At 43.9% G+C, this 22,764-nt stretch overlaps 1 protein-coding gene across 1 annotated transcript in view; it reads left to right on the top strand.

Annotated features, from left to right (window-relative positions):
* RORC (RAR related orphan receptor C) overlaps positions 1–22,764 on the top strand; it is a 327,095-nt gene that overhangs the window by 255,337 nt on the left and 48,994 nt on the right. The window contains exon 4 of the mRNA XM_078671266.1: positions 5,304–5,795. Within this exon, the coding sequence (XP_078527392.1) occupies positions 5,304–5,795 (492 nt within the window). The remainder of the gene's footprint in view (positions 1–5,303; positions 5,796–22,764) is intronic.

Genomic DNA, 22,764 nt, shown 5'->3' with positions numbered 1-22,764 from the left:
ATGCATTTAAGATTATATGGTATGGCAGTATCACTAGAACAGCTGCACGGAAATCGTTCCGACCTCTGCAGACAGGCTCAGCTCATGCTAGAGCACCATCTCACATAAAACCAAGCACTCTGCCTCCAGGATTGTTAAGGCCTGCCATAGGAGTGACTTATAGGTATATATGGGTCCAGATATAGGTTTAGATATAGGTATACTATATCTAAGCAAGGGGTGAGTACACCACCTTGCCCCAGCTGTGTGAACAGCCAGTTGTGTCGATTAAAGGAGCAGCTAGGGGTGGCAAAAGATATGCTGCAGCCCCTGGTAGGCCTTGGATGCACCTATGCCCTGGGCACCTATAGTGCATGGTACAGGGGCTGACAAGGTGTCCAGTACCAAATTGGTGATGTACCTATAGTACATGGAGTCCATTTAAAGAGAGAGCAGATAGCCTGGGGCCCTGATTAGCAGGATCCCAGGCAACTAAGTCGAAAAACCAGCTAAACACTAGGCAAAAAGTTTGAGGTAACCATAGTCAGATATCCATCCCCCTACAAAGGCCAATTCCACTAGTAAATTAAAATAGCACACTGGATGTGGCTTTCTCCCTTTATAACTTCCCAAAACAGGTTACTCAGTGCTTTAACCAGGCAGCTACTGTCTGGTCCTGAGTACCTTCACTACTTAAATTTTAAAAGGCGAGCACCTGAACTTCTCTGAACTGATGCAATACCTTCATTGGGAGGGTACTGGCACTACTCAGGAGCGAACAGGTACTCTGAATAGTGAATACCTATATGCAGTGCTATATTTGCATTTAGGGCACTGAACTCACTAATGTTAGAAGATCCTTCTTCTGTGAGTTTCCACTGACTTTGTTGATCACCAGGTAAGTATAAATTGAGGAAAAATGTGTCCACACGATAACAGTTTAGGGAAGATGGTGTAAGACTGCCTTCTACTTGGCTGGGTTGGCGCCTTCTCATCAGTGTAATGAAGAGGAAGGATTAGTTGGTGATTCAACACATATGCAATCTACATCGGCCATAGCCCCAATTGACTACAAAAAAACCTTTCCGACCGAGCCTTTCATGAACAACTTTTTGAGTTTGTTTTTATCTGATTTAAAGATGCAGTATATCCAGAAAGTTAGCATGACGGAAAATTTCACCACTGTGTGCATGCACTTAATATAACCGTTGAGTGCTGTAGAAGCAGCACCCATCATATGTTATGTCAATTTAATTCATAAAGTGCACAAAACTCTACTGGCACTTTACGGATTGAGCAAGGAAGAAGAAATTAGCTAATGCATCAAGATGGTGATTTATTTGTATAAAGTCTTATTTGTATAAAGGGCCTTATGAAAGAGTTATGGGAACGTCTGAAAATACAGGATGATTTCACATGTCTGTTCTTATCTGCTAAGGAATTTCGGGGCATATCATCAAGGGGCGAAGATAATATTATCGCCGCTTTAGAGCCCGTTTTCGGGCGAAAAGCGGCTTTAATATTATCACGTTATCATCAAGGACACGCAAGCGCGTGATTCCTTGACTTATCACCCGTTTTTCACACGCCTCGCCTCACAATCGATAATGAGATGCAAAGGAGGCATCGCTGTGAAAACAACATTGGATAATATCGCGAAGGCAGCTTCACGATATTATCAAGGAGGGTTAGCGATATATAAAATCGCGTTAAGTATGCCGTAAAACAGGAATTTATCGTCTGTTAAGTTCCTGACTAAGTCATACCTAACATGGGGGCTGGATTGTGTGGCTAAGATCACAGGCCCTGTCATCTACGATATCGTCGTTTTCCACCATGGAAAACGGCGATATCCCCACTATCTCTGGAATTTGTATCACCTCAGCTAAGCGCGTTGTTGATAACGAGCTAACCGGGCAATAAGTTCCAGAGATAGCCGGGATAAATATGCAAGCACGCTTTGCGATATTTATCGCCGGCCCTTGATAAAATACCCCAACAGAGCTTGAATAGCAAAATCTGCGACCACCAATTCTGTGCTTATCTGATTTAGAAGCAATAGGCAGATTGGCAGACAAACAACAGTTGGCAGTAATCTTTTGATTACAGTGAGAAGCAATCTTCATGGATTGATTCCATCCAGAATTAAAGGATCTTAGCCACTGTAATGCCAAGCCATCAATCTCCTACATTCTGCTAGTCTCTAGAAGAATGGAATGATTTAGTCTAGAGTCCAGTTCTAATCTATGGGCATCAGTAATGCAAAGGAGGACCTATTATGTACCAGGGGCTGGACAGAAGCCCACCAGCAAGTTGTCCATTGAATTATAATGTAAGTGCAAACAAATTTCCTTAAGTACATGTCCTTCTAAGAATTTATTCGCAAATGGTAATAAAGAGATGGGATGGAAGTTCTTTACGTTGGTATGGACTGCCACAGCTTTTTTATGAGAGGGATAACAATAGGCAAAAGCAATTTGGTATTGCGGTCTAGGTGAGATTTAGATTTCACAGAAAGAATAGGATCAGTCATGTCCTCTTCTAAATGGGAGTGAAAGCAGTATAGGGGAAGAACAAGATTTTAATTCAGATGAGAAGTAGGCCTGTTTAACATATATAATTTTCTCTTTTAGTTTTATACAGTGGTTTGGATTCTGTTATGTCGGGCCACCTGTACAACCATTTATAGCTGGTGCGGACGATACCCAGCTGGTGGTCTCTTTGTCGCGGGCCGAAGACCCTGCGGGTACAGTGGATCTGATGGGCTGCCTGAGTAAGGTCAGCAGCTGGATGACCCTGTCTTGTCTCAAACTTAATGGGGACAAGACAGAGGTCATGCTGTTGGGTCATTCAGCTCCATCTGCGATCGACCACATCTGGCCAGCATGCTTGGGCACCCCTCCAGTCCCTAGGGATGCTATCAAGAGCTTGGGTGTCTGGTTGGACAAGTCCCTGACGTTTGACCATCAGGCTGTTGTACTATCTGCCACCTGTTTTGGCCTCATTAGAATGTTGAGGAAGATTCTTCCTTTGTTACCATTTGAGGCCAAACAAATTGTTGTTCAGGGACTGATTCTTTCCAGGTTGGATTTTGGAAATGCGCTCTATCTCAGGGCCCCAGACTTCACACTAAAGAAGCTACAGGTGATTCAAAACTGTGCGGCCCGGACCCTGCTTCAAATCCCCCGCAGGACCTCTGTTAAACCTGGATTAACAAGACTGCACTGGCTCCCGGTGAAGGACAGGATCAGTTTCAAGTCTCTCTGTGTGACCCACCAGTCATTCTGGGAAACTGGCCCAGCGATCAGTCGCCCCTTAATCACCCCTTACCTCCCCTGCAGACAGCTACGGTCTACCAACGCTTTCTGTGCTGTTGTGCCCAAGGTCAAACGGTCTAGATCAGGAGGTCGCTCTTTTTCCTTGAATGCGGCCAGGCTTTGGAACAGTCTACCTCTCTATCTAAGGTCCAACCCAGATCTTACTTCTTTTAGGAAACACTTGAAAACTTTTTTGTTTAATAAATAGATTGTTTTTTGTTCTGCTCACCAACTCAGCTGTTTTACACACTGTTAGCATCAGCGCTTGGACGCCCCTGGGCAGCTATTTGCGCTCTATAATACTCATTTTCATTTCATTTCATTTCATAGCTGTTGGAAATGGGAAATCGGGCAGTTTGCCACGATTAAAAAAAAAGTTGTACCATGTACCAAACCTATTTTGTGAGTCAGTAACCTGTTACCAACTCTCAAAATAGGTTTTGAAAGTTGAAATTAGGAAGGGGTGTGCCAAGTGCATCCCTTCCTACCAGCGAGTCTTCCCATTTGGGATTGGCAGCGAAAATTTGTTTTTAAGAGGAGGCAGTGGTCTCACAAACCACTGACTGCTCTTAAAAAATGAAAAGTTGCTTTATTGAAAAAGCAATCACAGACAAGAGGGTCTGCTGTCCCCAGTAGTCCAACATCTCTGTGGTATCACTCATTCCCAATGGGTCGCAAAGCTCATCTCCAAACCCATTGAGAGTCACTAAATGTGTTTGAGACACATCAGTATATTTTCACTTGCGACTCGCAATTAGCGAGTTGCTAAAATTCACAATTGCAAAGGAAATGGTCATACATGTGGCCCGTCGTTTTTTCTCCAATTATGTTCAGATTAATGAAGTTTAGTTTTAACTTATCTTAATTCGATTAAATACCAAGGGGCTGGATTCCTATATTTATTGACCACTAGATAGCTTAAAATGGCATGCGAATCCAGTGCCTCATACAGACAAGTATTGAAGGCCTGCAGCTGGCTTTTACTGTCTGAGGAGGGATAGAGATAGAGCTGTTCCGTGTGATATCAATTTCATATTTCATCAGTTTCACCAAGATTCCATTTCTAACCCCAAATGCCATATTGGACAGTACTAACTGAGTGAAAAGAATGGGTTTTTCTTTTATTTATGGTAAGTGTAAGAGTCATGAAACAAATTCAGATAATTGAAGTCTATGACTAGATTGGATCTCTATGATACATTGCAAAATAGTGTCAAGCCCTCAATCAAGGCCCCCAGGTTCTACAGGGTACTGCAAGCCTGTACCTGCTTACTAATTTAGTAAACATTTAACAGTAATGAGCAATGTAAACTAGGCCTGGGTGTTGAACTTTACTCGGTTAGCAGATTTTGCGGAGTTTTTCATTCCCCGCTGAGGAAGCAGAGTTTTTTCCTCGCTCACTAACGTTAATTTGGTGAGCGATGAAAATCCAGCACTGACCATATGTGATCGCAACACGGCGATCACATTAGGTCACGACCACTCGCGTTGAGAAACCATTCGTTCACTTTGAGGAAGCTGCCACTCTCATAAAAAATCTACTCAAGCGGCAGAAAGAAGCAGCACCCTCATGCACTGCGCATGGTGCCGTTCTTACTGATTATCCGTGCGTCCGATTTTTTGGGTCTTGGTAACTCTGCCCAGGCCTAATGTAAACTAAAGAAATACGTTCCAAAGTTGAGGAGGGCTATAGGTGTGAAAAGGACTTCAACATCAATTGTAACACTAGGCGCCATTGGTTATATTCGCTGATACTAGTTCAGTAAATCCTCCAAAGCGACATCTTCATCATTTCTACCCTTTATAAACACTGAACAATGAATGCCGATAAAAGATGTGCTACTATGTTGACCTGGAATTCTCTTGGGACTAAATAATATATTCACCTTACTTCTTAAAGCACAATCTGCAATGTTTGAACTTGAATCAATTGATGTAGCAAGATTTACGAAACATTGTTTCAATTGAGTGTCAAAAATGTTTCTAAAAAATGTTTTTTTATTTCAGCGGTCAAGTTTGGACGTATGTCAAAGAAACAGCGGGACAGCTTGCATGCAGAGGTGCAGAAGCATCGACTGCAGCAGGAGCAGCAAAACATGGAGGTGATGCATGCGGAATACCCAGACTGTCTCACCAGCGGGCAGTTCAGCATGGCATCCGCTGCAGACATCATGGGTGACTCTGCATGTTCTAACTCCCTTCTGTCTAGGACAAGACTAAGTCTCTCACCCAACGAGGCGGAAGTCTTCCCTGGCTCTCATGGGCTTGAAGGACAGGACCAGCAGGCACCCACTGCCCCCTTTTCTAAAGGATTCCATCAGGACAGGGCTAAAATGGACATCAAGGCGAATGGATTACACACACCGGAGAGGCATTGCTTTCGACAGGACTTCAGTGGGGCGAAGAAGACCCCCATCTATGAAAAGACAGAAGGGGTTGACTTATATTCCAACTATACGTGCTTTCTTGAAATGTCAAACTCTTCTATGATGGAAATCGGTAGGCGTTTTGTTCATTCTTAACTTTCACTTTTATGTTATCCCCCGTCAAGTTTTTACATAAAAAGAGTGTTAATAGGATGTCCAGGAGGGCCAGATCTGTAGCAGATTTTCAGGATCACCACTGACTATATAAATGATTAACTTTCGTGTAAATTGTATGTAAATGCATTCAATTTGGCTAGCTTGAAAAAACTTCATGGGCCCTTGCCCCATAGATCAAAGATGAGCAGTCATGCTATACACAATCTTTCTACCCGTTACTGCCACACACCTTGTACCTAATAATATGTGTGGTGGGCATGAACATCCTGAGAATGTCATGTGGGATTCGCTGCTACTGCTAGTAGTATTGTGTAAAAGATCAGAGATACTATAGGCAGTTCAAAGACTTTCACATGGCCAATCAATTTCAAAATGGCTTCTGCACTCCACATGGTTTCATGCTCCCCTTCTGCCTCTCGAAGTAGATTCCCAGGGCCTCATTTAGAGGTAGGTGGATGGGAGATTCTGCAGATAACGACACAACCAGGGATGTATGACATTACAACGCATGCTTTTACATCGCATGCCTTTACAACGCGGTTCTTACATCGCATACCATTACAACGCATAGTGCTTTTGGGTGTTGGATAGTGAATTATTTAATTTACTATTCCAACTCCAGTCCCCGTGGACACTAGGGAAGGTGTTGGATAGTAAATTAAATCTATTCCCTATCCTAGAGCGCCCCCCCAGCGCAATGCGTTGTAATGGTTTGCGTTGTAAAAGTTGTTTTGTAAAGGCACTGCGTGGTAAAAGTTGCGTTGTAAAGGTTGTTCACCCCCAACCAGTGGCGTAATGAAACTTGAGGGGGGCCCCTGCAAAGTACATGGACACCCCCCCCCCCCCCCCCCCCCCCCCCCTCCAGACTCACTAAGGAGCTCTCAGGCAAGAGTACTGTGCTGAGTGGGGCCTCCGAGAGCCCCTGGAGCTCGAGGGCTCCCGCACTGTGGGGACTGTGGGGGCCTTTGTTACACCACTGCTATCAACCTTGCACTTCCCAATTTAGAGTGAGAGATATTGTGGGATTTCAGACAGCAGCAGTGGAAACACTTGACCAGATGGTCCTACCGTGGCTAAGCCGTCAGCTCACATTGAAGGTTGCCAGTATTATGAGATGGGTGACCTGCACACATTTTTCATACAAGCATTGGCCAGGTGAGACAAGGCAGACTCGGGAACGGATAAAAAAAAATATTAACTCTGATGAGCATGGAGAAAACTTACTGTGAATAAGGCATTCATGTTTTGCTTGACGGATGGGGTCAAAAAAAGCATAGTGCTCTGCCTACAAGTCTAGGAGGCATTGGTGGCTGCACTGTAGGCAGTGAGATTTCTGCAGGTCAGGTACAGATCTTAAATTATGATGGGTGGTTCTCTCCTAGGGAGGCCGACGCCTAGTCCTCCACCAACCTGGCAGGTTGGCATGGGTATGTATGGTAGTAGAATATCTGTCAGAATATTATCAGACATGAATACCATGCCCTAAATTTTGTTAGTAAAAATACCGCATTGTTGTAATTAATAGACAATCCACACCCAAAGGGATGATATTTTTGCAAATTATATTTAGAACACATTTTTTTTTGTCAGTCGATATTTCTGCATATAATATTCTGACATAAAACATCTGGTGAGCGGCGAACCATGGAATAAATGAGGCCTTAAGTTCTGTGTTATCACTGGGAATTTATTTGGAAAAGGTGTGGTGCAAAAGGGATTCAGTTTTCTTGGTTCTGTTATTCTTAGCCCCTTGGCTCCTTCCTGTTGTCAACCTTTCTGCCTCCTCCCAATTAATCGAATCAGAAACTACCTTAGTAGCTGGTTTAATACAATGTTTTGTGAGCTGATACTACTCCAAATATGTATGCACCAAGCAGCATTCCCCTCTTCCATGTATGTAGGAGAAACTTTGTAGGCGCTTCAATTTATATAAGCACTGGCAAAGCCAATAGATCTGGCTATATTATAAGTGAAAGCGATTCTGTGCCGAGTGGTACATTTGTGTGTGGATGGATGAGAAGGATGTCACAAAAAATTCAGATCTGAACACATTTTAATTTTCAAATATGTTTATTAACAACAATAAGAAAAATAAGCAAAAAAAAGACAATTCACCATTCAGACAGGCACGCTTCGCTGACTGAGATCACAGCCTATAATGCTATCTGTCTCCCAAATTCTCACTCGTTTAATATTTTTTCTTTATCTAGAATGACATACCAGAATGTACACGTGATGATAATTGGGGCTCTAGGTAGTGGGAGTAAGGTAAGAGACGGAGAGCTCTCATGGGAGCACTTAGGATCATGAGACAAAAATAGAAGCAGCAATTTCTGCAGAGCTAATTAAAAGCAGAGTTCTCGCTTTCGAGTGCCAATTCGAAACTGAGGGTAGGTTCAATTGAAAGAGGGAAGACATGCATCTCTGTAAACGGTGCAACAATGGCATACACAAATGATGCGGGGAAGGAGAACCCAAATAGGTTCATGGCCGGGAAGTGACCTTTGGCTGAAAGTTTGACTGCAAGATCCATCGGTCTCCTTACTCTAGTGAAACTCTAAATAGGATGCTACTAAAGAAATGCAAACATAGGGACCAAATGGGTTGGTAAGTATGGCATGTATGAGTATGGTGAATGGAAGTTTCACAATTGAATGCACACAAATAGGATACTAATGAGATCTTTGAGAGGCCCTGACGAAAGCCAACTATCCCGGTGAGGCATTGGTGTGATCGCTGAAACATGTTGACCCAGGGATACAGAGGATACTAATTTCCTTAGTGCATCCCCACCTATTTTGAACTCTGTCACTGTGCCCTTTCAAAACAGAATTAACCCTCAGGACACCCTAGACTATTTTAAATCTAGGATCAAGTCAAGTCAGTCAAGTCAATGAATTTATATAGCGCGCTACATACCCATAGGGTCTCAAACCGCTAGGGGAAGGGTGGGGAATTATTTGTCAAATATCCATGTTTTAAGTTGCTTTCTGAATGCTAGGTGGTTCTGAGTAAGGCGAAGGTGAGTGGGAAGTGAGTTCCAAGTTTTAGCCGCCAGGTAGGAGAAGGATCTACCTCCCATGGTGGTTTTGTTGATGCGAGGTACATTGGCACGGGCTTGGTTGGAGGATCGAAGCTGGCGGGGGGAGCGTAGAAGGACAGTCGTGTGTTGAGGCATTCGGGTCCGATTTCGTAGAGTGCTTTGTGTGCGTGGGTTAGGAGGCGGAAAGTAATCCTCTTGTTGATGGGGAGCCAGTGGAGGTTTTTCAGGTGACCAGAGATGTGTTCTTTACGCGGGATGTCTAATATGAGTCTGGCTGAAGCGTTCTGGATGCGTTGGAGTTTTTTCTGGAGTTTGGCGGTGGTACCGGTGTAGAGGGTGTTTCCGTAGTCCAGTCGGCTCGTGACCAGAGCGTGGGTGACTGTTTTTCTAGTTTCGGTGGGGATCCAGCGAAATGTTTTTTTGAGCATGCGAAGAATGTTGAAGCAAGATGAAGAAACGGCGTTGACTTGTCTGTTCATCGAGAGTGAGGAATCCAGGATGACGCCCAGGTTCCGTGCGTGATCCGTCGGGATGGGTGCTTTTCCAAGGGCCTCTGGCCACCAAGAGTCATCCCAGGCGGAGGGGGAGGTGCCTAGGATGAGGACTTCTGTTTTGTCTGAGTTCAGTTTCAGACGGCTGTGCTTCATCCATTCGGCTACTTCTTTCATTCCTTCATGCAGGTTGGTTTTGGCAGTGTTAGGGTCTCTGGTGAGTGATAGGATCAGTTGAGTGTCGTCGGCGTAGGAGATGATGTTGAGGTTGTGTTGGCGTGCGATGACCGCGAGGGGGCTCATGTATATGTTGAAGAGGGTGGGGCTGAGTGAAGATCCTTGTGGTACGCCGCAGATGACTTCAGTGGCTTCTGACTTGAATGGTGGGAGGCGGACTCTCTGGGTTCTTCCGGTGAGGAACGAGGTGATCCATTCCAGTGCTTTTCCTTGGATTCCGACGTTTCTGAGGCGTTGTAAAAGGGTGCTATGACAGACCGTGTCGAAGGCTGCAGAGAGGTCGAGGAGGATGAGGGCGACTGTGTCTCCATTGTCCAGTAGAGTTCGAATGTCGTCTGTTGCTGCGATGAGGGCGGTTTCGGTGCTGTGCTTGGCTCGGAAGCCGGATTGTGAGGAGTCGAGGGATTTGTTGGTTTCGAGGAATGCGGCGAGCTGGTTGTTGACCGCTTTCTCGATGACTTTGGCCGGGAATGGAAGGAGTGAGATAGGGCGGTAGTTTTTGAGTTCGGTGGGGTCAGCTGTGGGTTTCTTCAGGAGGGCGCTGAGTTCGGCGTGTTTCCAGCTTTCCGGGAAGGTTTCGGAGTTGAGGGAGCAGTTGATGACGTCTCGGAGGTGCGGTGCTATAATGGAGTCTGCTTTGTTAAAGATGTGGTGAGGGCATGGGTCTGTGGGGGATCCTGAGTGGATAGAGTTCATCAGACGGATGGTGTCCTCAGTGGAGATTGGCTTCCAGTCATTGAGGGTGTTCAGGGGAGGTGGGGGTCCTGCAGGGGGTTGGGTGGGTTGGTCTTTGGGTCGGTTGTCGAAGCTGTTATGGATGCCTGCAATTTTGTTGTGGAAGAATGAGGCTAGGGAGTCGCAGAGGGCTTGAGAGGGGGTGATGTCGTTGGAGTTGGCTGAGGGGTTGGTAAATTCCTTGACGATGTTGAATAATTCCTTGCTGTTGTGGGCGTTGTTATCTAGTCGGTCCTTGAAAGCGGCTTTCTTGGCATTCCGGATCAGTTGGTGGTGTATGCGAGTGGCGTTTTTGAAGGCGTCCTTGGTGCTGGTGGTTGGGTCTTTTTTCCAGGTCTTCTCAAGGGAGCGACAGAGTTTCTTGGATTTCTTAAGATCATCGTTGAACCAGGAGGCCTTCTTGCTGCCTAGTTTGATTTGTCGTTTTTTCAATGGTGCTAGGATGTCGGCGCTGTTGGATAACCATTGGGTGAGGTTGGTGGCTGCTTGGTCTGGGTTAGAGGAGTGGTCTGGGGGGTTTTGAAGAAGCGATGAGGAGATCTGGTCGATGGTGATTTTGTTCCAGTTTCTTTGCAGAGTGGGTTGGGGGTGGTTGTTGGATGTGGGCTTGTTGTAGGTAAAGTGAACGCAGCTGTGGTCAGTCCAAAGGAGAGCTGTGATGTGGCTGAAGGAGACATGTTTGCTGGAGGTGAAGATAGGGTCGAGTGTGTGACCTGCGATGTGGGTGGGGGTAGTGACAAGTTGTTTAAGTCCGAGGTTGGTGAGGTTGTCCACGAGGGTGGTGGTGTTGCGGTCGTTGTTCTTTTCAAGGTGAAAGTTGAGGTCTCCCAAAAGGATGTAATCCTCGGAGGGGAGCGCATGTGGAGTGATGAAGTCCGTGATGTCTTCGCTAAATTGTGCGCGGGGTCCTGGTGGCCTGTAAAGGAGGGTGCCTCTGAGTGTGGTCTTGGGGTCGGTGTGGATCTGGAAGTGAAGGTGTTCAGAGTTGGCGAGATTGACGTCTGAGCTGGTTGAGATGCGGATGGATTTCTTATGGACGATAGCGATGCCTCCTCCTGTGTGGCCGGTACGATCCTTGCGAATGATCTTGTAGCCTTCCGGGATGGCAATGGTGATGTCTGGGGCTGATGTGGCGTTCATCCATGTTTCTGTTAGGAAGGCGACGTCCGGAGAGATGGTGTCTAGAAGATTCCAGAGGTCAATGGCGTGCCTGTGGACCGAGCGGGTGTTGAGCAGGATGCATTGTAGGTGGTTGGGGTCGGATATCTGTTGTGTGTTCGTAGATGAGGAGTTGTTCTTGGTGCCGTCGAACTTGCAGGAGTTGCAGGAAAAGGGTCCATGGGTGTGTCCAGGGGCGGCTTGGACGCAGTTGGAGGAACGGCCGGGGTTCAGGGCTAGGAGGGAGGTGGCATTGTAAGTAATCTGGGGGGGGTGGATATTACGACGACCAGGGAGTTTGGCGCTGGGCGCGGTCCAGGCGCGGACGGGCGTAGACGGGCTTACCTTTGGCGCACCTTCGGCGCGGCCGTAGCGCGTGGACGCTGCGCGTGGGCACATCTGTCATTTAAGCTCCTTGAGGGGGGGGGAGGGGCGTGGGAGGGGCAGCAGGGAGGCGGGAGCGGTGCGAGGAGGAAGGGCTCAGGGAAACAACAACAGACAAGATGGAGGAGGTCAAAAGTCGAGTGAGGCTGGGGCACTGAAAACGTTCACAAGCGCTTTTTAAGCAGGCACCTTCAATGTTAATAGATAGAGGGCAGCTCCGTTCCGTCGCGCAGATTATATGGCATAAACGATGCTAAGCTGCTAAATACCTGAAACGCTGTAGCGTTATGAGTGGCACAAAGTCAGCAGACTAAAGAGTAAATCACAAGCGCTAAAATAAATGCACAATCAAAAGCGCTAAAATAAATGTACAATCAGAAGCGCTAATGCAAATGCGCAGATCAATTACAGGCACACAGATGGTCAGAGGTCAATGGAGGAGTAACGATACCACTGGAGCCAGGGAGCGAGGGAGCGACCGTATCTGACGAAGTCAGGGCGGTTACAGCTGTACTTTCTACGGGGTCTACAGTAAGGGTCAGTGGGTGGGAGGGGCAGCAGGGAGGCGGGAGCGGTGCGAGGAGGAAGGGCTCAGGGAAACAACAACAGACAAGATGGAGGAGGTCAAAAGTCGAGTGAGGCTGGGGCACTGAAAACTTTCACAAGCGCTTTTTAAGCAGGCACCTTCAATGTTAATAGATAGAGGGCAGCTCCGTTCCGTCGCGCAGATTATATGGCATAAACGATGCTAAGCTGCTAAATACCTGAAACGCTGTAGCGTTATGAGTGGCACAAAGTCAGCAGACTAAAGAGTAAATCACAAGCGCTAAAATAAATGCACAATCAAAAGCGCTAAAATAAATGTACAATCAGAAGCGCTAATGCAAATGCGCAGATCAATTACAGGCACACAGATGGTCAGAGGTCAATGGAGGAGTAACGATACCACTGGAGCCAGGGAGCGAGGGAGCGACCGTGTCTGACGAAGTCAGGGCGGTTACAGCTGTACTTTCTACGGGGTCTACAGTAAGGGTCAGTGGGTGGGAGGGGCAGCAGGGAGGCGGGAGCGGTGCGAGGAGGAAGGGCTCAGGGAAACAACAACAGACAAGATGGAGGAGGTCAAAAGTCGAGTGAGGCTGGGGCACTGAAAACGTTCACAAGCGCTTTTTAAGCAGGCACCTTCAATGTTAATAGATAGAGGGCAGCTCCGTTCCGTCGCGCAGATTATATGGCATAAACGATGCTAAGCTGCTAAATACCTGAAACGCTGTAGCGTTATGAGTGGCACAAAGTCAGCAGACTAAAGAGTAAATCACAAGCGCTAAAATAAATGCACAATCAAAAGCGCTAAAATAAATGTACAATCAGAAGCGCTAATGCAAATGCTCAGATCAATTACAGGCACACAGATGGTCAGAGGTCAATGGAGGAGTAACGATACCACTGGATCCAGGGAGCGAGGGAGCGACCGTGTCTGACGAAGTCAGGGCGGTTACCACCCAGTAAACAAAGAGCTCCCTTAGATACCAAGGTTGAGCCTGTCCAGATACACTAGGTACCTGGACGAGGACTCTATGATTAAGCATGCCCCCTTTAATCCCAGTGGGTGAGAGTCCTTTTAATACCATAGGGTGATCCCCTTGGGCTGGTATTGAGAGAGAGCTAAGCACAGTAGGGGTTTTCTCCTGTTGTTTTTATGATACAAAATGGTTGCCAGGTAAATAACATAGCAAGCATCAAATAAAGTATCAACAAATGCCGAAGCAATGCGTAAATGTCAAAATGAGTTAAGGAGGATAAATGAGTTCACATAATGAATAAAGGATGCATCCACCACTCTGAAGATTATCGAGTGGAGCACAGCTACTGAGTGGCGGTAGGTAGCTATGGGAACTGGGGGGGGGGCAAACTGCTGCTACTAAGAGGGTGTATCAAAAATGTTAAACCCTCTTAGATATACGTGAAACAGTCCAGTGAAGTGTCATATTTGTGTGTTCTCAGACAAAAGGGAACTTACATGTCTAATTTGTGGGCATGTATTTTCTTTAGCATCTCACCCCTGGACTATCATACTAAAACAGCTGCTGTCCGAGTGCTTGATGTAAAATGACTTGCTTTATTTGTGCCACCAAAATTCACCCCTTCACACACAGGAAATTAAAAGCGGTTTCCTAAAGAGCACCAAGGGCACATTTGCACTGTTTAAAATCAATCCGTTTAGACGCTGTGAGAAAGTGCAGTGCACTTGCAAATGTGAACAGTGCACCGTGAAGACAGTGCACCGCGCACCAGAGGACGCAAGCAGCATAGCTTGTACTCCTCTGAGACACCCCATAAGCATTTATTTTGAATTAATTATTAGCACTGTTTTTTCTTTCAAAGGAACAATAAAACAGTAGTAGATTGAAGGATATGTCCAAATAATTAGGAAACATTTGGAAAGCTATTCGGCAAGCCCATGCCACACACCGTATGTTCAGCAAACTCTCCAAGCTGAATTGAACATATGCCCCCGTGAAAGGACTTGAAAGGGTCCTCGGGCCATCAAGTAGCGAATCATTTGAAGACAACACTGTGTGCACACCAAGCTCAAGGTCTTCTAAGTGCTGCATTGCTGTGGGCATGGAGAAACATCAGTACACAGTTGTTTTAAGGTACAATTATTTTACACATGCATTAGTTTTACAAAAGAGCATTGCACCCCCAACTCTGCAATAAAAATGACAACAGTGACACAAATAGACAAATATACGCCTCTTGCACGTTTTGGTGCAAGGCACATGGAAGATCACGTAGAAGTCTGAGTCCTGCCCTGGCCTCCAAGTGGAGAGGGGGAGGGCTGGAAGTAGAAGGCAGGAGGAAGTAAGAGAGGGAGTAGGCTAGAGAAGGACGCAAAACACTTTTAAAAAAAGAAGAAAAATAAGTCACTTACTTGGCTTGTACATCTTTGCTCCTCCCGATCTTCTTCTCCACTCCAGCATAGGCAAAGACAACTCCCTTAACTAGTCTTGGTGCTTCTCTTGTGCTGTTAACCAGCATAAGAGAAGCACCAGGATTGAATGGAGTGGGCTGGATGAACTCTTCTTCAGGCGCTGTAGGCCTGTGCTCTGTCTACACCCAGCTGTCTAAGACAGCTGGGTTGACAGCTTCACAGTGCGTATGTCTCTTTGGCCGGCACAAGACAGCCAGCCAAAGTGACATGCGCACTTTGAAGCATCCAGTCAGCCACCGCTCCTGTCCTCTGCTGCCAATCAGCAGCAGAGGACATGCCCAGCATGTCTCTAGGCTCAGGGGTGGTGCTGCTGCAGTGTACATGCCAGAAAAATAAAATGGCAATGAAATATTTTCATTGCCATTTTATTTTTTCTATGAAACTAGAAGTGGGCATGGGGGGGGAGCAACGCTTCCCCACCCAAGTGAAGAAACAGAAGCTACAGCTTCTAAAATAAGCAACATTCTAAGATCAACAATGCCAGCCCCATTTGTGACCAAAGAAGGCATGGGTAGTTTGTGACACCAATGAGTTAAACCATCAGAAGTCCTTCATCCTTTAGTATTCAGTACCCCTTCAGCCACAGCGCATCACTGACAAGCTCCTCTACTTCTGGCTTCCTCCCTACAGCAGGCATGCAGAAGGATAATGCCCAAGGATGTGTCCGAGAACAGTGGTTAGGCGCAAACTGGAAGGCATCTTGGGAGAGATGGTGTGCAACACGAGAGAGTAGTATACCTCTGGGAAGGGATGCATGATCTGAGGCAGTGGCTATCAGTGAGCCAATCCTGGGAGACTCAATTGGCAGCAGTGGGATCTTTTCCTGCTGGCACTCTTCCGCCCACTCTGGGGTCCTGGGACGCCCATGCTGGAAGTGGAGGGAGAGAGAGAGCACAACAGCAAAAGAAGAGGGACAGTCAAAGACGGTCACTCCTATCAGAGCGCAGATTTGGCAAAGATGTAATTTCATGTAATAAATCAGGAACAGCTGTGGTAGCCGGACCTGGTCTAGTCCATTTTTGGGACATCAGGTGTGACCAAGAGACCGTGAATGCTAAGGCGTGCATGTTACGGACAGTACTTAGAAGAAATAGGCATCAGAGGATCTGCTAAGTGGCTCTGGTGACTGAAGGATGACCTAAATGACAAGTGATACAGGAGCTGCAGTTAGATGGTTGTTAAGTCATGACATTATGCTAGCATTTGTTAGTTCCCATTCAGTCGCGGCAGAATAGTGTGAATAGCTTGCCAGCTTTTTTAACACAAAGATTTTAAGTATTCAATCCAGCCTGTCAGTGGGATTAAGACCAGATGAAGACTCTTGGATAAAACAGCAAGCCAGTATGATTCCCCCTTCTAAGGCAAAGTTGAGTACCTTAGATACAATTTCTCTGGATTGTTGTCTACTGGCTTTGAGGGCCTTTAAATCTGTCTCTCCTGCAGATCGTGTCCCCCTAAATTACTTGCATTAGGGGCTGACATTATCAATCCTGTGGCCAATTTGATTTTAAATACATCAATAAGGGCAGCCATGGTTCCCAGTGTGTGGCAGCAGACAAAGATTCTTCCGCTGATAAAAAACAAAGCCTACAGCAGATCTGGCCATTCCTGCTAACTATAGGCCGATCTCCCTGCTGGTAGTCAGACAAAATATCGAAATTAAAATATCGATATACAATAATATCGATGTTTTAATATCGATGGTATAGAATATCGATGTGCCATAATATCGACAGACAGAATATCGAGATTAAGGTATGTATGTTAGGAATATCGAAATTTTGTTGTTTAGTGTTATGTATTTTATTTTGTTGTTTATATGTTTGCTAAATATGTTTAGAAATGTATATTTGAAAATTAGTAATTTTGTTAACATTTTGCGTTTTAGTATTAGAGCGGGTTGTGGGTTTATAGGGGAATAGGGTGGGAAGTAATTTAATAATAATTAATTAATTAATATATTTGTAAATATTTTTAATTAATAATTAATTGGTAATTAATTAATATTAATTAGTTAAATAATTAATATATGTTTGTAAATATTTTTAAATAATAATTAATTGGTAATTAATTAATATTAATTAGTTAATTAATTAATATAAATTTGTACATATTTGTATTTAATAATTAATTGGTAATTCGTTATTATTAATTAGTTAATTACATTAATTAGATACATTTTTTAATATATATAATTTTTTTATTGTTAATTAATTATTTGGGAAAAATTAATATTAATTAGTAAATTAAATTAATTATAGCTAATGTGCTAATATATTTACTTTATTGTTATTGTTAATTAATAATTAATTGGTAATTAAATAATGTTAATTAATTTTGGGTAAAGGAGTATTTTTAGGGTTCAGGGTCAGTTTTCAGTTTTTGGGTAAAGGGGTATTTTTGGGGTTCAGGGTCAGTTTTCAGTTCTTGGGTAAAGGGGTATTTTTGGGGTTCAGGGTCAGTTTTCAGTTTTTGGGTAAAGGGATATTTTTAGGGTTCAGGGTCAGTTTTCAGTTTTTGGGTAAAGGGGTATTTTTAGGGTTCAGGGTCAGTTTTCAGTTCTTGGGTAAAGGGGTATTTTTAGGGTTCAGGGTCAGTTTTCAGTTTTTGGGTAAAGGGGTATTTTTAGGGTTCAGGGTCAGTTTTGGGTTTTTGGGGTACAGGCGTAAAGGGTAAAAATAAAATAAATTTAAATTTAATTTAAATCAATTAAATGAAATTAAAAAAAATAAAATTACATTAAATTATTACATTTTTAATTTATTTTAAATGTATATGTATTACTTTTAATTTTTTTATTATGTTTTAATGTTTTTATTAATATTTGTTAAATTATATGTATTTTAACATTATTTTTACATTATTATTAATACATTTAAAAAAATATATTTTTAATTTCGATATTTTTGTACTACGATATTATTTTTTCGATATTTTTGTACTTACCTTTATGAAGATAGGATCCCGATATTATTGTCCTCGATATTTTTGTTGCGATATTTTTGTATTGCGATATTTTTGTGGTCGATATTATGTCATACATTCCTCCCTGCTGCCTGCCCTATCTAAAATTTATATCACCTGGTGAATAAACAGCTTTCCAGCTTTTTGGAAGCAAACAATTTGCTTCATCCTAGCCAGTCAGGCTTTAGAGCCTAATATAGGGGCCTATTACGATTGCGCTTTTTCCGCATCCTCCGGGCCGGCGGAAGCCACCGCCGGCCCGGAGGATGCGGAAAAACCACAGCGGACCCACCAAAGACCCACCGCCACATTAGGATGGCAGGTGGGTCCTGGTTTCCGTCCGCAGCTTTTCTGCCGCAGTTGGCTTACAACCGCGGTGGAAAAGCTCTAATATGGTGGCGGTGTCTCTCAGACACCGCCAGCCATATTAGGATGGGCTTTAAAAAATGCTATGGAACTTCACTGCGGGGGCCAGTTGCGGGCCCCCTGGGTGAAGGGGGGGTGGAGGGTGCACATGGGGGGTACCTGTGGTACCCCCCTGCATTTGTATGCAGAAATCGGCAGGCACCGCATGGTGCCTGCCGCTTTCTGCATACAAATGCAATGTATGCATTTTTACCATTGCGGCGGGTGCAGCTTGAAGCCGCACCCGCCGCAATGGTAAAAATAGAGGATGTGACCACCAGGGTGGCGGTCACATCCTAATTGGACAGGAGGGAACTCCACAGGCCATGCAGAGGTTCCCTCCTCCTCTATGGTCGCGGACGGACTCAAGTCCGTCCGCGATCATAATGGGCCCCATAGTACGGAGACGGCACTGGTGGTAGTATCTGAATATATTAGAGGAAGTCTGAATGCCAAGTAAGTGGCTGTATTGGTCATACTCGATACTGCTGACCATCTTCAGGTCATTGGAGTAACAGTGCAGGCCTTGGACTGGATAATGTCATTTTTAGCTAAGAGGAGGCAACAAGTCTGGATTCCTCCATGCTCTGCCAACTCATGTGATGTACTGGTGGGAGTCCCTCAGGGTTCTGCCCTGTGCCCTACCCTTTTTAATGTATATCTTACCCCTCTGGCTCAACTAGCAGAAGCCCTGGGAGCTAAAGTGATCTCCTATGCAAATGATACACAACTGCTTTTCTCCTGGGATAAGAGAGTTGAGTTGAAGGGTGGACAAATTAAAAAGTGCTGGGCTGCTGTTTTCATTGGTTAGCAACGTCTCAACTCAAATGCAATGAAAAGAAAACAGAAATTCTCTTCTTTGGGAAATTACCACCAAGTTTCTAACCTTTTGGCCAGATGATGCTTCTCCCCCAGAACCCCATAACGAGACTGTTAAAAATCTGGGTATTACATTTTACAACAGGCTGTTATTTAGGCCTGAAGTAAAAGTGTTGAAGTGTTGGTAGGCCCTTGTTTTTGGATTATGAGGTCCTAAAGAAATGTCTGCCTCTTTTATCCTTTTCAGCAAAGAAAACGGTCATTCAGGCACTGATAACATCCAGAATCGATTACGGTAATTCACTATATTTGGGCTTATCAGAGTACCTGATGGACAAACTCCAAGTGATCCAGAGTGAGGGAGCCCGTATCCTGCTAAATTTTCCTATTAGAACAGAGATTTCAAAAATTTTGTGTGCACTCTATTTGCTGGCCATCAGGAAAATGGTCAAATTTGAGACTCTTGTATTAGTACATGACGCATTATATCAATAGGACACCTCTTACCTTAAAACCAGATTTGGCTTTCATAAAACCCACAGGACAGCTGTGGTCCCCCAATAATATGTTGGCAGAGATCCCCAGGATTCAGCGTGTTAGAGCAGGAGGAAGGTCTCTAGCGTACCTGGGTTCGACAGTTGGAATCAGCAGCCTCTGGAGCTGAGGCCTATGAGTGATGCGGCACTGTTTAAGAAGAAAATTAAAACTTGGCTTTTTGTGCAAGCCTAAGCTTCTTTCATATACTGATCTCGCTGCTTCGTGCCGGGACACTCCTTAGAGTAGCTGTGCACATTATAAATTGCTTTCATCATGATCAACAACTGAATTCCCTCAAATATAATGGCAATTTTGTCATGATTTGACATAGTGGCCATCATAGATAACAATTAAAGAGGAGCTGGTCTACTTCAATACCCAGCATACCTAAGCAAATTGTAAGGGCTCAGATGTAAAGAAACGCAAAATACTCTGGGCAAGTCTCAAACTAGATGGACACCCCAATATGCCAATGGCTGACGAAGGTTAAACTAAGGAAGACAATAGCCGAAGGGGTGGGCCTAAAGCCCAATTGCTATCAATTTTTTTATTTTTCGGTACTGATGCCATGAACTCTGGCAAACAGCCAAAGTTGTCCGTAGCCAGGGCCAAAAAAAGGAGACACTGTTTGTTTTCTGATCAATAGCCGAAGGGTTGATATTGAAAAAGGCCATGGAGTAAATGAGTTAAATACAAATTCAATTATTAGTGCACCTGTTTTAAAAACAAATCCATAAAAAGAATCAACATCTCATTAAAAGGTAAGAGGAGCATCCTGTAAGTTGACCAGGCAAAATTTAGCACAAATAAAATTTTCCACACGTAAATCAAATTATACTTTAGAGATGACACTTACAATACGTTCTCTACTTGCAATTGCAACTATAAAATGTACTCTAAGATGTTATGTCTATGTTTCACAGCATTGGATTCAGATTTGCCGACAGGAAAACAAACCTGAGGTGATGACAATGATACATCGCGCAAAAAGACAAGCATGCAACTTCTTTACTGAGCTATCTTAACAAAGGACCAAAATAACCTTTACTTTGAAGTGCATATCCACCCTAAGAAAAAAATGGAAGTCCGTATCCGTCTCTTTAAAAATATTATCATAAGAGCACGAGACATTAAAAAGACGCTTCTCATAATTTAAAGCGCCTCAATCGCAAATGTTGATTTCAGAGGCAGATATGCCTCTAACGCGTGGACTTGCTTAGCTCTAAAGTGTCTCTGTTCATGGGAAACCTCTCTAAAAGTTATTTGTAAAACTTTGTTTTTGAATGTTTTGTTTAAATCTGCTGGGGAGTAAAACGTTCTGGTTGGACCCAATTAAATGTGCCCTCATTATATTTAAATCAGATAATTCCACAGGAATTGTACTAAGATAAGAGACCAGGCTATCACGTTTTAATGAAGTTGTTGGACTGTTCCAGACAGATACCTACAGACCTACCGGAATCAAGCTAAGGGGCTTATTTACAAGCCCTTTGCGCCACCGGTACCTCACTTTTTCCTGTATTAAAAATGACGTACCAGCGGTGCATGGGGCCTTGTAAATAAGCCTCTTCAGGTTCCAGTTACAGTTTGGGATACTGAGTACTCCATCTTTTACACACGTTAGACCGAACTCCTTAAGCATGGAACATGATGAAGGGGAATCTGGTCCCCCAACAGTCCCTAGAAGATTCAATTTTCTGCCCTCTAGAATTTAAATATATATATTTGCACCCCAAACCTATACCCCCCAAATGTGACTGTGGGATACATAAAGTTCTATAAAATGTGCATAATTGGTTTAATCACAAACTAGCAGCCATCCCAAAGGCGGCTCACTGGGAGTGCATAGAACATTGTTTTCTTGTTGTAAGCAATGCATTCACCCCGAATTATTTCCAGACATGAAAAGGCACTCACACTTTTCGTGGGTGTCTCTTTAATGTACATTGTCTTGGGCTTAAGCGTTGTGTACCAACCCATTTTGTGAGATTTTAATTAATTTTTGTGAGAGTGAGACAATTCATGAAACAGGCAGATCATTAATTAAGCCCTGGAGACAACAATATTGGAAATACGCAAGCGATTGACTGCTTTCAGTAGAATTGGAAAAGAACTAGTCTTATGAGCTCTTTAACTGAAATTAGCTAGGATATCCAATGTGCAGCAAGCCATGGTCCAGAGCACTGGTCTCCCCCAGTGAATCACCAAATGAGAATCTATTTTTTTTTAAGCTGCACCTACTTCTTTAATGGCCACCGACTCCATTTTAAACAAAGAAAAAAAAATGTTTCCCATTTGGGAAGGTACTTCAGGGATGTTTGTCTGCTGTTGTGAAACGAGACCTGGTTAATTAATATTAGTTAAGAAGGTCGTTTTGCAACTACCTGCAAAAAGGAATTTTGTGATTCAACTTAACAGTATATAAGTTGCATGGAAATTGGCATCCCTGTCTAAAAACTAGTAAATATGCAATGTACACACCCCTGCTTTGCAAATAGGGTTAGTAAATCAGGGCCTTCATTACCTAATTGATGGGAACCCTCTGTCAGTCCAGATTCTCACACATCCATTAGTGATTCCAAGTACCTTTCTCTACACTTATTTAGGCTCTGGGCAAAAGGGCTAAACTGTGATAATATATACAGCTAACACATAACATTTTGTTGGTCATCTTTTTCAGAGTAATGTTTCAGTGGCACAGCCTCGATCACAAAACCTACACAGCGAAGTGCTCTACTGTGCACGGTTTAGGGCATAGCTTCTATAAACCTCCAACAGTGGATATGGAGTGATTACTGGCATCCATATTCAGTGTGATCAGCCTCTTCTATCACTAGGATACATTTTCTTACCATCAATCAATCAATAGATACTTTATTCGGTTAAATAAAAACCACAAAAGTGCATCACATGCATAAAAACAAAGATAAAAAGTACATTCATCATAAATATATGTCTTCAATATTTAAATACTATGAAAAGATTCAGTTTAAAAAAGGCCTTTCCCTAATTTCAGTTGCTCAAACATTTTTTTCACTTCTTAGAGCGCCCACCAAATAGCTTGCTACATTAAAACAAATATTGTGGGGCTGTAACATTTGAAGGTGGATCAGGGCTGGTTTTAACTGCTAACATCCCTTCCCTCTGAGCAACAGTAAAA

The sequence above is a fragment of the Lissotriton helveticus genome, chromosome 12 (assembly GCF_964261635.1).
Source record: "Lissotriton helveticus chromosome 12, aLisHel1.1, whole genome shotgun sequence".
Taxonomy (NCBI): Eukaryota; Metazoa; Chordata; class Amphibia; order Caudata; family Salamandridae; genus Lissotriton; species Lissotriton helveticus.
This window is presented reverse-complemented; position numbering and strand designations above follow the sequence as displayed.